The sequence below is a fragment of the Bombus pascuorum genome, chromosome 2 (assembly GCF_905332965.1).
Source record: "Bombus pascuorum chromosome 2, iyBomPasc1.1, whole genome shotgun sequence".
Lineage (NCBI taxonomy): Eukaryota > Metazoa > Arthropoda > Insecta > Hymenoptera > Apidae > Bombus > Bombus pascuorum.
Window position 1 is genome coordinate 7,334,212 of NC_083489.1, and position 18,096 is coordinate 7,352,307.

Sequence of the window (18,096 nt, forward strand, 5' to 3'; positions counted from 1 at the left end):
CGACTGCAAGTTTGACAGTACATGGTAAGGGTGGGGGCTACAGTGCGCAGCCATATTGGCTACTTGTGACTTTTGGGAGGAAGCGAGCAAAAAATAATACAACTTTTCTCGTTTCTACGTGAAAAAATGTTGCCTTCGAGGATTTTTCATTGATTTCACACGTTGGTCTTGTTAACGCGAACACGATTACGATAGAACGTGCGATAATTTATACAAGCTCAAACTTTTTTACGAAAAATGGTATGTTACTTTTTGATTAGTAGATTCTTCGTCTGAGAACAGTTAAATCATTCGTTACGAAATTATAAGATATTCCCGATGTATCTACTTTATTTTTGTTTGTAGAGTTTCTTTGGGTTTGGTCAGTCGGCTGATATAGAGATCACTTTGGATGGTGCAGAAACCAGGAAGACTGCAGACATTAAATCTGAAGATGGTAAAAAAGAGCGCCACTTGTTATACTATGACGGTGAAACCGTTTCTGGAAAGGTAAAAATCTTTTTTTAAACGAATAAATATAAATAAACTAAATGAAATATTTGTACAGAATGTAATCCATAACCTACGGTGTTTATTCGTAAACTCTAGACCAATAGCCGTAAAAGATAAAATAAGAAATACTCAACATTGTGCTATTCTATACTAATTATTTGTATTAATATTTAATAATTTATTTATTTTCGCACACTAATATTGTTATATATGTGTATACTCCAAAAAATTACAGTATTTAATGTATATGGGTATATATATAAGAGAAAGACAGATGTGTTTTAATATCTTTAAGTAAATATAATTATCTTATTTAATTTGATAAATTCAAACCATAGGACTGTAATAGAATATATCTAAAAATAATCTCCTTTTTGTGAAACATGACTTTTAGTAGATAATGTCATAATGTAGTTCAAATCCCTCTTGAAAAGCAAATAAGGTTATATTAATTAATACACTATTATTTGCAGATTAATATTAGTCTCAGGAAAGCTGGTAAATTGGAGCATCAAGGTGTAAAAGTAGAATTTATTGGACAAATTGAATTATATTATGATAGAGGAAATCATCATGAATTTACAAGTCTAGTTAAGGAATTAGCTAGGCCAGGAGAACTAACTCATAACACAGTATATACTTTTGAATTCGCAAATGTAGAAAAACCATTTGAAAGTTACACAGGATCTAATGTACGACTAAGATATTTTCTCAAAGTTACAATTGTTCGAAGACTTAGTGATATTGTTAAAGAACTTGAATTAGTTGTCCACACTCTTAGTTCCTATCCAGATATGAACAATCCTATTAAAATGGAAGTTGGAATTGAAGACTGTTTGCATATTGAATTTGAGTATAATAAAAGCAAGTAAGTTGCTTTGATGTAAAGTTTAATTATGTAACTCTTAATGCCTAATATTGAGTTTAAAGATTAACTTACATTTATATCTTTTCAGATATCATTTAAAAGATGTTATTGTTGGGAAAATATATTTTCTTTTGGTTAGAATAAAAATTAAACACATGGAAATTGCTATAATAAAACGGGAAACTACCGGTTCTGGTACAGTATAATTTTTACATCTTTTTTCTCATAAAAATATTTATAATAATCTTTCTTATAATTTGAATACTATTATAAATAGAATATATATTTGCAGGTCCACATACATTTACGGAAAATGAAACTATAGCGAAATATGAAATAATGGATGGAGCTCCAGTCCGAGGCGAGTCTATTCCAATAAGAGTCTTTCTAGCAGGCTATGATTTGACACCTACAATGCGTGACATCAATAAAAAATTCAGTGTTAGATATTACCTTAATTTAGTTCTCATGGATGAGGAAGATCGTAGATATTTCAAACAACAAGTAAGTTGAAAAATAAGCCTCTGATTTACTAACTTCTTATTGAGATACTTTTCACAATTATATTTTTTTAGGAAATAACGTTATGGAGAAAGGGAGAAAAAAGTAGGAGATCTCAAACCGCTTCACCACATATGCCATCGCATTTAGTATCAGCAGAAACAGGATTCCCACAAGGAGCTGCTCAGAATGGTCCACCATCCGTAACTCCATCAGTCCAATCGGGACAATTGCCATCTGCTAACATTACCAATGTAGAGGATGCACAGGCTCCAATAGAAAGCATGACACGCGAAGAAGGAGATGGTGAAGGTGCAAAAGAAGTTAATTCTGAAAGTAACTGAATTTTTGCATGCGAAACAGTTACTGAAGTCAATGGAAGTTTTACTAAATCAGAGAATGGGTAATAACTTCGCATGGAACTAGTAGTTTTAAACGAAGCTCCTCTTCTACTGTAAAGAGAGATTGAATTTTAGGAACTACAAAAAATCGAAACATCTGCAAGTAAAGTTGTAAATATTTTGGATACCTATAAATAATGCGGATGATTAAATTGAATAAGTAGCCAATTATCGATCAAAATTTCAAATTATCAAGAGCTATAGATAACATACAGTGGTGTCTAATGGGACAGACTTGAAATAATTAAACAGAAAAAAATAATATAAAACAGAATAATACAACCATATAAAATGGATATTTATAAATGGACAGTTTAATAACTGAATATTTATCTGCGGTATATTCTTGAACAGCATCTGAATGTTACAGTGTTCAGAATATTTTATACAACCGTATTATGTGTTATATTCTCAAAGATCTTTATCAAAATCTTTTGTGTTATATTATAAAACCTCTCAAATGGTCAATTTCTGTCAGATGAGAGTTTTCTAAATCTGAAATGGATATACATATACTCACAATGGCTGCCCTATTTTAATCCATTCAACTAGTCTGCAACTAATATGGTAAAGGCACTGGGAGGAACGCTTTTATATATAATACACTATTATCGACATAATTTTTGAGAGAATGTGATTTTTTCAGCAGAAGATTTTTATTAATATTTGCAATAAATATCATTAATAAAATATGTTAAGATACAGGCACGGTATATAACGTAATATCAATAGTTCTGTCCCAATTATAGCATAATTGTATATACAAATCACTGAATTGTATATGCTAATTAATTTTTTAATAGAATTTTTATGCAGTTTCAAGAATCTTAATATAAATCATTGTAAGAAATACATGCCTTAGTATGCTTGTTCAATTTTTAGTATGCCTTTATTAATATAAGAGTGGACTACGATAGATTAAAAAATGGGATGGCCCCACATGTATTTATATATATATAAAAACATATTACAATATGTGTGTGGATATATACATGCATATATATGATTTTTAATGATAGTAGTCTTAGTATAAACTGAGTTATATATACACACACACACAAAAGTATCCACCTCTATTGTAATAATACTGAAACGTGTTCTATTAAGACAGTATCATGATTGCTATCACGATGGAAGTAATATACCGGTATGAGAAAAATACCAATCGTTTTGTACAATTCTATGTTAACATGGGTTGACTAAATAATCTTGTTAAAAAAGAAAAATTGCATAATAGTCAACCGCGTGTATTTCGAGAATTTTGTTTCATGTAAATTAAAAGTTTCATATTTCACGCCTTTGTTATTTGTTGACAAGAAAGATATATGTGTAAAAGAGAGAAAACAGAACTATTTGTGAATTATTTGACATGTCAAATATTGTATATACATATACATATTGTCATACGATATAAAAGTAGCTGCATATTTTAATGCCCACATAAATATATTATACATCGCATACAGTGTGCCATTGTGTGCACGTGTATCGGAAAACATTACTTCGTCTATGCATAAGTACACCCTTCCTATCGTTTTATATAAATCAGATATCATTAGATTTTTATTCTCGCTATCTATAACTTGTTTTTTATCTGAACGAAATAGACATATCAAGTACAGATTTCACCATGACAAGTAAACTATGGATTTAAGTGCAATTAATTTTATGACGAATTTATGAAGGATGAAATCAACAAATGCTAATGCAATAGAATTTTATAACGACAATTAAAACGTCGATTAAAATGTCCCTAGTTTTTCAAATCATTTCCCGTCTTTTTTTGAAATTATCTCGGTTATAAGCAAAATATTTAGAATTGACATTACGATTAAGTGCCTTCGTAAAGCACGATTAGTATTTCGAAAATTAAGGATAAATATTTTATACATAAGAAATTCTACTATTTAATTAATTAATAGAGCTCATTACTTTTTCTCTTCAAAAGCGTCTGTATTTTATGAAGTTACTATCTTTAACTATTGTTTGTAACTTTAATAATTTAATTATTAGAATCTTTAGTCCAAAATATTATTGTGTATATTAACAGACTATTGTAAAATTATAAGCGCAACAAAAATAGTTTTATATTCAAAATTTTTTTCTATTCATTTTCATAGACCTAAGCAAATTTAAAAAGTAATAAACCTAAATATATACAAATAATATAGTAATTAAAAATCAATTGCCAATGATGTTAAAACGATTATAATTTTAAAAAAACATATTTTAAACTTATACATAAAACATAAATTTTACAATATTTAAAATTTTCTTGTGGTACAGTAACATTTAATATTTTAATGTATCACTGAATTTTATTTATTTTCATTAACGAATGACTCGTGTATTTCTCTGTAGTACATATTAGACGTGGGCATATGGAAATCAAGCTTAAATAAATATACGTACTGACAGCAAACCAATACGTAATAGTCTACAAGGAAATTATTCATAGATCATATTTTACAAGTCAGACTTTGTGGCACTTCCGTAAAAAAATTAGAACTTTATATCGAGTTCTCTTACGTCAGTATATGTTTAAGAAAAAGTGTGTTCCATACATAATTATAGAAGAAAGAATGTATGATTTCAATTAATTCAGTGTAAAGTCCAAAGATTCCGAACAGTATGCGCGTGTCTCTGCGCGCAGATCTGATGTCCGGATCCGGATAAACAATTATCGTGTCTGGTTATCGTATTAGTAGTTCACTGCCGGTTAAAGTGTTAGTGTCACAGTCATTAGCAGGTTAACCAAAGATGGAAGTACGAACAGAATTAATTACGGAACTCCGTGAAAAATTTTTTAAAAAGTTGGCTGACGAGGGACCACCAGATCCTAGTGTGTATATTTATTTTCATATCGTAAAAAGGTGTACTTTTCCTTTCCAATGGTATTTTGAAAAAACCTGATTGACTCATAGGGTAAAATTTAAGCTTAGTGTCATATTCCAAAGCAATGTTTTCAATATGTATTCGATGAAAGAATGAGAATCATTTTTATGAATAATTTATGAAGCCTTTGTTCCATTTATTATTATGTATTTAATTGATAAAATGTACAACACATAAAAATATTTATGATTCAATTAATCATTTAATTGAATCCAATTTCAGAATTTCACCCTGTAGATATTGCTAATGTAAACAATAATAATTGGTTAAAAAGATTTTTAGAGCACAATGAAAACAATATACAAGACTCACTTAATATGTTATGGGAGACTTGCAGCTGGAGGAGTAAATTTGGCACAAATGGTATGGATAATATACATTTATGTGTGCAGTTTTTTTTAGTTGCTATGTATAAATTATATAATTTTTAATGAAACTATTACAATATTATCTAATTACAGAGATTACAGAAGAGAATGTGATGAAAGAATATTTAAATAATGGATTGTGCTTTATTCATGGTAAAGACAAAGATGGTAAAACAATGTTTGTTATTAAATGTAAATTACATACTAAAGGCAGTAAAGACTTTAGTCAATTGCAAAAGCTTGTTGTGTATTGGTTTGAAAGATTAGAAAGGTAAGATTAAATAATCTGTAATAAATTATTTAGATCAATTTGTTTTCAGAATTAATGTTATCTTCTCTATGATATTTTAGACAAACTAATGGCAATCAAATTTCACTTTTCTTTGATATGTCAGATACTGGTATTTTAAATATGGATATGGAATTTATCAAGTACCTGATCAATCTTTGTAAAAATTATTACCCCAATTTTTTGAATTATATCATTATTTTTGAAATGCCATGGATATTAAACACTGCATTTAAAATGATAAAGTCGTGGTTGCCACCTAAGGCAATTCCAAAAATTAAATTTGTGCATAAAAGCAACATACAGGAATTGGTAGAACCTAATGATATACTTACATGTTGGGGAGGTAGTAACGAATATACCTTCAAATTTGTACCAGAAGCACAAAATAATATAGATGCTGCAATAAATGGAAAATTCGATAATAAGAAGGTATATAATTAATTAGTGGAAAAATAAATGTCAAATAATTCACAACTTCCTTTGAGAATTAATTTTTTATCTTTATGTAATTATAGGTACATTTTGCAGAAGGTTCTCCATTAACAGAACAGTCTATAAGTAGTTTTGGAGATCAATCAAATGAAGAACAATGTAAGTAAAATTATACTTTTATAAGCATTATTAAATCATAGATGTAGAGATGATTCTTTAGAATTTCTTCTGATTTTTGTGTGAAATGGAAATTTTATTGTCAGAAAGAATTCATTTTTACATCTATTGTAAATATTGAAAATATTTGCAAAGATAAAAGCTCTACTTTGATTCTTATACTGACAAATAATACTTATTCTTCTGCAGTATTATCAATTGAACCAGATGCATTTATATTTAATAAAGTAGGAAATGAAATTAGTGGAACAATTACAATTAAAAATGTGACTCTAGATAAACCTTTATCTTATAAGGCAAGATGAGTTTTTCTTCTATGATAAAATTTATGATATGATGTATATGGAACATAGCATAAATATTTTCTATTATATATGTAGGTAAAAACAACATCGCCGGGAAAGTTCAAAGTACGGTTAAGTTCGGGAGTTTTATTACCTCAAGAACAACGCACGATTTCAGTTGTTGTACAGCAAGAACATAATATGCGCAGTCTCTTTCATGTCGATAAATTCTTAGTTATGTGCCTTCCATTAAAAGATCCGAATGCATCGGCCCAAGAACTAGCAGTTCTGTGGAAGGTAATACTTCGATATATATTAATTATATAGACGTTTAATGTGTAATTGTTAATTTATGTTTTATTCAGTCTGAGAAACCAGCAGAGGAACATAAATTAAGATGTTGTGATGGTGGAATTACAAGTAATGAAACATCTAAATTACATTCCATCTCAGGCTTGTCAGAAACTGGTCAAATAGATGTACTTTCCCGGAAAGTAAGGCAAAATAATGTGATTAAAAGTATGATATTAATGAACAGTATACTAATATATAAATTGGTTACTTACAGATAGCACATTTGAAAGATAGTCATACAAAGTTGTACAATGATGTCGCTTTCTTGAAGCATTTATTATTCTTTTCTATGATAGTTACAATTATAATGGCCATAGTAGTTATTTATATTTTAAAAGTTGATATTAAAAATTCCATGGATCAACAAGTCTGTGACATGCATGGAATATAGGTTGTTCAGATAGAAATTTATTTGATTTTTACATACATATAACACAAATTTTAATTGTTATATATTTATGTTAACGCTATAACTCTAATATTTTTACATCGATCTTTCCTATTCATAGCTTATATTTGTTTTTCGTTGTTTTTGTTAAAAAAGAATTATGTAAGATACGTATAAAACATGTTTTATGTTACCAATATTAACATAAAAGAAGTCAGTTGCTGTTATATTTTGGGACGTTTATGTATACTATTTAATATATTTAGGAAGTAAATATATTATTGTTATAAGAAAAAAATATAACAATTGGAATTATTTTTATAACGTTTTACACGTATTTCTACATACTATTTGTACAATTTATCTTCCTTGTAATTTATAATCTAATAATACAAATTATTTCAAACTAATCCTTTTATTTACATAGCTTATCTAATATCTTTAACTGGTTAATAAAACAATTATGGGAAGTTCTTTCTTTTACATATACGTGATAAAACTGTTAATATCAAATTCATATAATATACCATATGTAAATATTCCATTCATGATAATTTTATAAAATGTATTAATAAACTATATATTTAAAAAAAACAGTTTCTTACTTAATTATATACTTTTACTAAAAATCATTGTATTCTTTTATTTCAATATCATATTTGTTATTTTATTCACTAATTTATATATATCATATAGTATACTAATGTGTAATATCTGTTTACTTCAATGCAAACTTATGAGATTAGAACTGTTACAATAAAAAACTGATTGAAAGTCAAGACATTTTTTGTATATGCTTGACAAAAAAAATCTTAATATTGTACCTAAAAAATGTTCGAATAATTGCACATACATATGTATATAGTTTTTTAATACTTAACATGTGATTGTATCGTCATTGTATATATTTTTTCATCAACATACATTAGTTATTAATCATTTAGGAAAAAGTGATATTTCGCATAAGTAAATGGGTGTTGGTCTCCCCACTAAGTTTTTAATCCTTGCTCCCACCTTAACTTAGCTTTCCCGCTCTTTTCGCATGGCGGTGGACTTTTTTTATTTCGTCGAATGCACCTCACCATTAAGTATATCACATGAACTTACATCTCAGCATTATCAATGCTACATTTACTAGTAACTAAGTATTATTAAAGTAGTTTCACCGCCGTATGCTTATAAACATGCTTTAGTGAGTGAAAACCGAATACATGAAAAAAGGAAAAAGTTAATTGGTAATACATAGGTAAAATTATTACCCGGAAGTACCTAAAAACGACAGTCATCCGGTGTAAACATGACGAGTGATGCATGCCAGTGCGCAGCTATCAACGCGCAGCATTTGAACATTCGTAGTTCGATCGGCCATATTATCCTCCGGGTCTTACACAACGCCCTCACACGAACTTTCTCGACTTTACGAGGTAAGCGAATATTTAGAGGTTTCGAGTCGTAAGCAAACTTAGCACAAAGTGAAAACACGATTCCGTGTGAAGAAAGACGATTTTTGAAGGTATTTAAAGAGATCTGTGCCAGCCGGCCGCGAGCTGAACGCAAGAGATTGGTAAGTTATATCCAACACGTAGCAGAACGAACAGTATTCCCTTCCGTTGCGTCCTCCATATTGATGACAGCGCCGACGGTGATAATTTTCTGAAATTTTTGTCGTTAATGCCCCCTGTGTCCTGAAATCGAAAGCACCCGCGTTGTCTTAAAAGCTTTCCGACAGAATGCGCAACTTCGGAGCCTCCGATGTTTGACAAAAGTCCTCGGTTACGGAATCCTGGAGGCCCGCTACCCATTTCCACACGCTCCTTCACCCATCACGGCGCAATCACATTTTGCCCATGGCGTCATCGTTCGCATTACCCGCTTCGCGTGTTACATGGCGTACCGCGGCAGCGTGCGTCGCTTCTGTCAATCCCGTTTGACTTTCCAATGATATAACACCGATGCTCGATTACGAGGATTCCAACACATGGTCAATCCTATTAATTATTCGCTCTTGTCTCCTCTGGTTCATCCGTACCTTCCGTACCTTCAATTTCTTTACAAGGATATATTTATTCTCCCTTAATTTCACACCACTCATGATGCCTCGTGCATTCCCACTGATATATCAGTGGTGATTGATGCAATTTCCGAATCCATGCACGTGTTTTCGAATGCTCTCGAAAGTAAAACCGATTACACTTGCGCATTCTTACGAAACGATTGTCATATTCTATGTATATGATGTTTCGACTCTATGTCGTTTCTGTAATAATTCCATAGCTATGTAAATGATTCCATATATTCATGGATATTTACTCAAGTAAATCTTCGAATCTTTTTAATGTCAGAACTGCATATTGCAATGAGTGATTAGATATGTAACTAAATATCTTCTTCACAATTAGATATAGTATGTACATATGTGTACATATATAGTACTATGTTGTCTATAAGTGATGATTGTGTAGTTAGCATACAATATAAGATTTTGTTTGCAATAGAATAACCCCATTAAATTTATAAAAAGATATACAAATGCATAACTAATTACAATATGTTTTTATGACATGAAAAGTAAAATATATGGTAACTATCTGAAAATGATACTTTTATTTACAAAACATTCAGTAAAAAATACATCTTTTATCCTTTCAGATTAATGACAGAAAGTAGCCTTCTATGAATTAATGATTTGACCATGACAACTAACGTAGCAACAATTAAGTTAGAAGAGGAGCAGGAATCTGTAACAGAGATACAGACATACTTAGAAACATTTAATAGAGAAATAGAAGGAGGTCAAGGGGAACAATTGCAACATGTACAGTGTTAGTATTTTCAAATGAATTTTCTATATTTACCATAAAAGGTACAAGCTTCTATTAAAACTGTAGCTTATAGTGCAACAAGTGGAAGGACTGTCTGGTGGAGAAGAAGGTGGAACTTACTTTGTTGACCAATCTGGTCAATATTACTACCAAGCAAATAATGATGAAACACCTGTCATGACACAGGTTCAAATTCAAGAAGTAGAAGAAGCAGATGTAAATAATGATGGAGAAGCATCTCAAGAAGAACAATACCATGAAATTGAAGAATTAGAAAATGTTGATGGTGATGAAGATGTAAGGGAAACTATCTTTGTTCGTGGAATACCATACTATGTATACTGTATACCATTACTATGAAAGTATGTTGTTTTTCATAGGGTCAGGTAACAAGTAATGGAAACAATGAGGTTGTAATCAATTCTGGAGATGCATATCAAACAGTTACTATTGTACCATCTGATACCAATCCTGGTGAAGTCAGTTATGTACTAATAGTTCAGCAACCTGATGCTGAGGATAAGGAAAGCAAACCAATAGCACGAGAAGGAACAGAAGGTGAAGAAGGAGAAGGAGAACAAGATCTTACAGTTTATGACTTTGAAGATAATGAAGATAATGAAGTACCTGTGGAATCAGAAGTAGAAGATGACAAAACTAAGATTGTAAAAATTTTACCTAAAAAGTCCCAAACTGTTACTCAAGCTCATATGTGTAATTACTGTAACTACACAAGTCCAAAACGGTAATTTTTTAGTTTGTTTTAAATGATACCATAATCAAAATTTGATTAGATTGTAAACAATTTTTTAATCTGCATATGATATAGATATCTGTTGTCACGACATATGAAATCACATTCTGAGGAAAGGCCACATAAATGTAGTGTTTGTGAAAGAGGATTTAAAACACTAGCTTCTCTTCAGAATCATGTTAATACACATACTGGGACCAAGCCACATCACTGTAAATTTTGTGATAGTGCATTCACAACCTCTGGTGAATACAAAATATTTATGGACCCTTTATATTTTTTTTTCATTTGATAAGCATTTGATCTTGTATTATTAAAAAAAACAAGTAGCATTGAAGTGCAGAAACATAGTAATCATCATTAGTATTAATTTATAGGTGAACTTGTTAGACATGTTCGATATAGACACACACATGAAAAACCACATAAATGTCATGAATGTGACTATGCATCTGTTGAATTGTCTAAACTCAAACGTCATATTCGGTGTCATACAGGCGAACGTCCATATCAGGTATATTATATATTCATACCTTAAAAAACGTTATTCACGACCATAAAATTATCATTATATTTACATTACAGTGTCCACATTGTACATATGCAAGTCCTGATACTTTCAAGCTAAAACGCCATTTGCGCATACATACAGGAGAAAAACCATACGAGTGTGACTTTTGTCAGGCAAGGTTTACTCAGTCTAACAGCTTAAAAGCTCACAAATTGATACATAACGGTATGTTGATATTTTACATGTTAAAAGTTGTTACATTTGTTATGTAATTTTCCTTCATTTATGGTTATAATAATATGTGTTATAGTTGGTGACAAACCAGTGTTTCAGTGTGAATTATGTCCAACGACGTGTGGAAGAAAAACAGATCTCAGAATTCATGTACAAAAATTACACACCTCTGATAAACCTTTGAAATGTAAACGCTGTGGAAAATCATTCCCAGACAGGTATGTGGCAAAAACTGGGCTGTATAATAGCTACAAAAGTGAAAATATTATATGTTGCAAACACAAAACATATAATGTATTTTACCATTGTAGATATAGCTACAAATTGCATAGTAAAACTCACGAAGGAGAAAAGTGCTATAAATGTGATTTGTGTCCATATGCTTCTATATCCGAGCGCCATCTCGAGAGCCACATGTTAATTCATACTGATCAAAAACCATATCAATGTGATCATTGCTTTCAATCATTCAGACAAAAACAACTTCTCAAACGGCATTATAATTTATATCATAATCCTACTTATGTCCCCCCTCCGCCACAAGAAAAGACACATCAATGCCCTGAATGTGAACGACCGTTTAGGTATGTAATATTTGTGATACACTTATCAAGTGAAGATATGGAGGAGAATATAGTTGGATGCCTATGTATTTTGTTTTTCAGGCATAAAGGGAATCTTATTCGACATATGGCTGTTCATGATCCGGAGTCATCTCTTCAAGAAAAGCAACAAGCATTAAAGATGGGCAGACAGAAAAAGATTCAAATTATAGATGGACAGAGAGTCGAGGTCATGACAGGTAAAGTTTCATCAAACTTGCAAGGCAGAACAAGGAAACTTCGTTCATTTATATGTGTATAATTAGGAACGAGTTGCAAAGTTGATATTTCTAAAACAATATTTAAATTTTATGAATGAAGGAAATTTTACTACACATATACAATGAATGAATAACCATAAAATATTGTAACCACAGGGACACTTACTCAATGATCTGTATTCAGGTCATTGACTAATATCCATGTGTTGTGTTATAATAACAGGTGATTTAGCTACTAAACTTAAAGGTTATGAAGATGAAGAAGAAGATGAAGAGGATATGATGGCAGTCGAAGGAAGTGATGGTCAACAATATGTTGTATTGGAAGTTATACAGCTAGCTGATAATCAAGGAACTGATCAAGTGTGTATTATAACAAACGCTAAAAAAATATTAGTTTATTATGTTTATGTATGAATATAATTCTGATTGTTTCACCTTCATTTAGCAAATGGCCGTAGTAGCCAGTGAAGACGGAGATTTGATGATGCAAGATCCTTTGAGTCAAGAAAGTGGGATTGTAACTGGTACAGGCGAAGAAGGAGATGAAGCAGAAGAAGAGGAAGAAGAAGAAGAAGAAGAAGAAGAAATAGAAATGGATGAATTAAAAATAGAAGCAGGAGCTCGTATGAAATCTTCATCTCAGAACACACAGAGTGATCCAAAATTACAGAAGGAGATGGAAACCTGTTTCGGTTTTGACGAGGTAAGTGAATTTAATCTTTTACCACCTTCATAAATTGCCATTTATGGGCATGATTTATTATAACGTGAATTTATTGTAATATTGAATATTAGGAAGAGGAAGAAGAAGAAGGAGCCAATGGCAATATAAATATATTACAAACAATTTCGTAATATGAAAAATGAATGCGACAAAATCTATCCATGTAATAGTCAAATGTTTTATTTGTTTCGCAGTAACACCGTACATACTGCTAGTACTGTTTAATATTATTTAAAGACTTTGTGAATAGCTCCAATGGAGCCAATTTTCGGGGCCAGCGTGGTCCATACGCATGGTACAAGAACATTGTTTGCCACTAGTGCATTAGATGTATGTAATAATTTATGAAAAAACAGTAATTCTATGATTTAGTGAAATATGAAGCGAATGTACAATTATAATAATGTAAAAATATTATTTTACTTTATTATCAGTAAAATTTGCTTTAAAAAATCGTAAGTCAACAAGATCGTCATTAATACATTAGGATATATTATTAATGTTAGTTGACCTAATATTTTTAAATCAGTCATTTAGTAAATGTTAATATAAGAACGTAGAATGTAGCAGTACATTTCCATTGATTGATTATTGTTGGTATGTGGTTAATGGAATTAAAATTACGGAATAATGCGAGGCTGCAATGTATATACATGCTTACCATTACATTTCATTTTATAGATAAACATCATATTCTATAAATAACTAGAAGAAAGACAAGCAGTAAATTTGATAGTGATGATTGAGTTTTAAGTTATTTAATATGAATGATATCTGCATATATGTAGGAATGTACATAAATAAGAAATTCGTAATGCAGCATAAAAAGTTAGAAATTTTTCATTGACCTAACAAATGTTACATTTGTGATTGTATAGAAGTATTTCGTAATATTAATAAACGATTATTCTATAAATAAGTACCTATATATAATATTAATGACCATAACTATCAGGTCAAATTTTTTGTGGATACAGGATAAGGTATGAATGGCAGAAAGTAACTTGATATTAAGAGGAATGTAATGATTATTAGTATAATTATAATAATTTTTTATTCATCTTTTTTAATTACGTTTCCTTTAGAACATTAAATGTTTAGGCTGCACCTTCTTTTCCATATTGATTGCAACTACTATAACAAAATGCAAATAGGCTAGTAAGAAAATATTACATATGATTGTAAACAGTGATGAAACCTTTAATTCATTGAATCCTTTTACATTTTGTCGTTTTGTGACAGTTTAACTTGTTGCGTAATTTTGTGATTGCACAGCATCCAGTGACAACCATTTCCTATCTATATGGATTACACATAGACTTCTCTTATGTAGCCGATTTCTTGTAAATGTAATCTTACACGCAATTTTTCATAAACTGTTGCACGTAAGTTATTCTATATAAATCATCAATATAATTAATGCTGTAAAAACAATGTAAAAATTTTTTACGCTCTTGTACACTTTTTATACAATTGTAATTGAGCAATTGATAATTGTGTGCTATTCAAGCCGAAGCACTTTCATACAATATCCCAAAGAAAAAATGGTGTAGCATCTTCTTTATAATAAACATTAAGTCGTCAACAATACTTGCGCATATTATTTCTGTTAATGAATTATCATTTCGATATTTGTTAGGAATTAAATTGTTCAACGCACACATTATTCCGAGCAACACATAGAACTACAGGATCCAATTGTTATATTTTGGATCGTTTATGTATGACATTTAATATATTCAGAAAGTAAATGCATTATTATTATAAGAAAAATATGGCTAATTGGAATTACTTTTATAATGTTTCATACATATACCTACATACTATTTATTTAAGATATATCATCCTTGTAATTTATAATTTAGACATATTATTTCAAATTAGTTATTTTATTTATATAACTCACCTAATATGTTAAACTGATTAACAATAGAATTGTAGTCTTTTTTATGTTAGATACACGTGATAAATTTGTATAGTATCACATTCATATAATATAGCATGTATAAATATTTCATTCACGATAATTTTATGAAATAAATAACAAGCTATATACTAATAAGCTAACAAGCTACATACTTCAAGAAAACAGTCTATAACTGAATCATATATTTTTAAAACAAGTCATAGTATTTTTTTATTATAATATATTTATTATAACAGTTGCCAATTTATACCTATCGAGGTATATTTACCTACAAATAATAAATCTATATGTTCTGCATTGCAATCTGTTTATTTCCATGCAATATATGAGATTACACTGCTATAATAAAAAAGTGATTAAAAGTAAAAATAATTTTGCATCTCTTCCTCTACTTTTATCACATCATCAACATTTTATAATAAACAATATATAAAAAAATATAAAATCAATTGTTTTATTAAAATTAAATGATAATATGTCAATATGTAAAAACAAGATATGTGTCAACTGTGAATTCAAAAGAATTTAATATTATATCTAACGAATACCCAAATAATTATAATATATATAATGTACTAGCTGTCCACTCGCGGCTTCGCTAGCACAGTATTTGAATTATATTTATTAGCCTCCGGTTTAATACTCTTTAAGTATCTAATTTTGAAAACTGGTCAAACACGTGTTCGTTTATTTTTAATGAGTTCATATGTCGAATTTCACATCATTAACTTTAATGGATATAGAAATACGATTATTATGTAAAACAAATTTTACCCTCTTCTTACCACCTTTGGGTCCGTATTTAAGTATACGAAATGAACTTATATTTCCGTTTATCAATTTACGTTTGCCGATAGCTTCATATTGTTAATTGAATTTAACCATTGCATGTTCAAACTTTAGTAAGTGTAAACTGAATGCATCGAAACAGGAAAAAGGTAAGATCTAGATAGGGTCTACCTAAAGAGATAGTTGTCCAACGTGTCAATGCGCAGTTACTAATGCGCAGTATTTTAAGGGACTTCAACGATTTGAACATTCGTACTTCTATCGGCCATATAGTTTTCCGGGTAGTATACAACGCCCTCACACGAACGTCTTTGACTTTACGAAGTAAGTCAATATTTGGAGATTTTGTATGGTAAACAAATTAAACATAACGTGGAAATGCGATCCCATGTGAAAAAAGACGATTTTTAGCGGTATTTGAGGAGACTTTTGGCAAATGAATGCAAACTGGATGCAAAAAGCTCCACTATCTATCACTAATCCATTTCCAGCACGCAGCATATAGCAGAATGAACATTACTTCTTTTGTTGCGTTCTCTACATTGGTGACAGCGCCGACGGTGATAATTTTCTGAAATCATTGTCGCTGTATCCTGTATTCGAAAGCATCTACATTGTCTTAAAGCTTTCTGATAGAATGCGCAACTTCGGAATCTCCAGTGTCTGACAAAAGCCCACGGTTAGAAACCCTGAATGCTCATTACGAATTCGTTCATTTTCGTTCGCATTACACACTCCATGGCATTACATAGCATTCCGCGGCAGCGTTTGTTGCTCCTGTCAATCCTGTTTGACTTTCCAATGATATAACACCGATGCTTGATTACGATTACAATTGCAAGGATTCTAACACGTGGTCAATCTCCTCATTCGCTGTTGACTACTCCTTTTATCCATTTGCTCTTCCGTACCTTCAATTTCTTTACTATATTTACTTCAATTTCTATATTGATTTTTCTTTAATTTCGCATAGCTTATGATGCCTCGTGCATTTTCTTTCTATTAATATACTAAATGATTGGTACAATTTCGAATGTTCCTATACATGTGTGTTTTCAGATATTCTGGAACGCAAAACCAATTACGCTTGTGCATTTTTGCATAATGTTATATATGATTTTTGGTCCGCTTAACTGATTAACAAACGCTAAAAGAATATTAGTTCATAATGTTTATGTATGAATATAATCCTAATTGTTTCATCTTTGTTTAGCAAATGACCGTTGTAACCAATGAAAACGGAGATTTGGTTATGCAAGATCCTTTGAAACAAGAAATTTTGATTTTAAATGGTACAGGCGAAAAAGGAGATAAAGCAGAAGAAATAAAATTACGAACATCTGATAAATTTTCATCTCAACACACTCAAAACGATTCAAAATTGCAGAAAGAAATGGAAATTTGTTTCAGTTTTAACGGGGTAAATTAATTTGATTTTTTATCATCTTCATGAATTGCCATTTCCAGGCATGATTTATTATGACATGAATTTGTTGTAATATTTTAGAAAGAGGAGAAAGGAGAAACCAATGGTAATATAGATATATTGCAGACAATTTTGTAATAAGAAAAATGAATGTGCGGAGATCTTTGTAATAGTCAAATGTTTTATCTGTTTTGCAGTAACATCATACATACTATGAGTACTGTTTAATATTATTTAAAGACTGAATAGCTCTGTGAATGGAGCCAATTTTCAGGGCCAGTGTGGTCCATACGCATAGTACAAGAACATTTTTTGTCACTGGTACATTAGATGTATGTAATAATTTATGAAGAAACAGTAGTTCTGTGGTTTAGTGAAATATGAAACTATTGTATAATTATAATAGTGAAAAATACTATTTTACTTCATTGTCAATAGAATTTGTCCTTAGAAAATTGTAAGTCGGCAAGACCCTTACTAGTGAAGTCGTACAATGTTATGAATGGTGGCTGGTATAATATTTTTAAATCAGCTATTCAATAGATATTAATATAAAAACATAGAACATAGCAAAATATTTTCATTGAATGATACTGGTTATTGTTGGTATGTAGTTATTGTTACTGAAATG

At 30.2% G+C, this 18,096-nt stretch overlaps 3 protein-coding genes across 7 annotated transcripts; all 3 read left to right on the top strand.

Moving 5' to 3' along the window:
* Nucleotides 1-54: 54 nt before the first annotated feature.
* LOC132904551 (vacuolar protein sorting-associated protein 26B-like) lies at nucleotides 55-3,763 on the top strand. Its single transcript, XM_060955165.1, has 6 exons — nucleotides 55-240; nucleotides 346-489; nucleotides 966-1,360; nucleotides 1,449-1,555; nucleotides 1,653-1,864; nucleotides 1,936-3,763. Exons 1-6 carry the CDS (start codon nucleotides 238-240, stop codon nucleotides 2,203-2,205), a joined length of 1,131 nt encoding a protein of 376 aa, XP_060811148.1. The 5' UTR covers nucleotides 55-237; the 3' UTR covers nucleotides 2,206-3,763.
* Nucleotides 3,764-4,639: 876 nt separating this feature from the next.
* LOC132904543 (motile sperm domain-containing protein 2-like) lies at nucleotides 4,640-7,591 on the top strand. Of its 2 annotated transcripts, none has more exons than XM_060955153.1 (9): nucleotides 4,640-5,135; nucleotides 5,380-5,520; nucleotides 5,619-5,796; nucleotides 5,877-6,246; nucleotides 6,333-6,408; nucleotides 6,616-6,722; nucleotides 6,807-7,007; nucleotides 7,076-7,204; nucleotides 7,279-7,591. In XM_060955153.1, exons 2-9 carry the CDS (start codon nucleotides 5,475-5,477, stop codon nucleotides 7,453-7,455), a joined length of 1,284 nt encoding a protein of 427 aa, XP_060811136.1. In that variant the 5' UTR covers nucleotides 4,640-5,135; nucleotides 5,380-5,474; the 3' UTR covers nucleotides 7,456-7,591. The 2 variants fall into 2 exon arrangements, with proteins under 2 accessions (XP_060811136.1, XP_060811135.1); XM_060955152.1 differs by having other exon boundaries at nucleotides 4,641-5,104.
* Nucleotides 7,592-8,741: 1,150 nt separating this feature from the next.
* On the top strand, nucleotides 8,742-14,913 carry LOC132904533 (transcriptional repressor CTCF-like). 4 transcript variants are annotated; one of them, XM_060955126.1, is made up of 13 exons: nucleotides 8,742-8,876; nucleotides 10,102-10,274; nucleotides 10,348-10,571; nucleotides 10,655-11,019; nucleotides 11,104-11,273; nucleotides 11,406-11,542; nucleotides 11,614-11,764; nucleotides 11,850-11,991; nucleotides 12,085-12,357; nucleotides 12,439-12,575; nucleotides 12,820-12,959; nucleotides 13,045-13,302; nucleotides 13,395-14,913. In XM_060955126.1, exons 2-13 carry the CDS (start codon nucleotides 10,145-10,147, stop codon nucleotides 13,452-13,454), a joined length of 2,187 nt encoding a protein of 728 aa, XP_060811109.1. In that variant the 5' UTR covers nucleotides 8,742-8,876; nucleotides 10,102-10,144; the 3' UTR covers nucleotides 13,455-14,913. The 4 variants fall into 4 exon arrangements, with proteins under 4 accessions (XP_060811109.1, XP_060811108.1, XP_060811110.1 ...); XM_060955125.1 differs by having other exon boundaries at nucleotides 8,875-9,016; XM_060955127.1 differs by having other exon boundaries at nucleotides 8,875-9,016; nucleotides 12,844-12,959.
* Nucleotides 14,914-18,096: the final 3,183 nt, after the last annotated feature.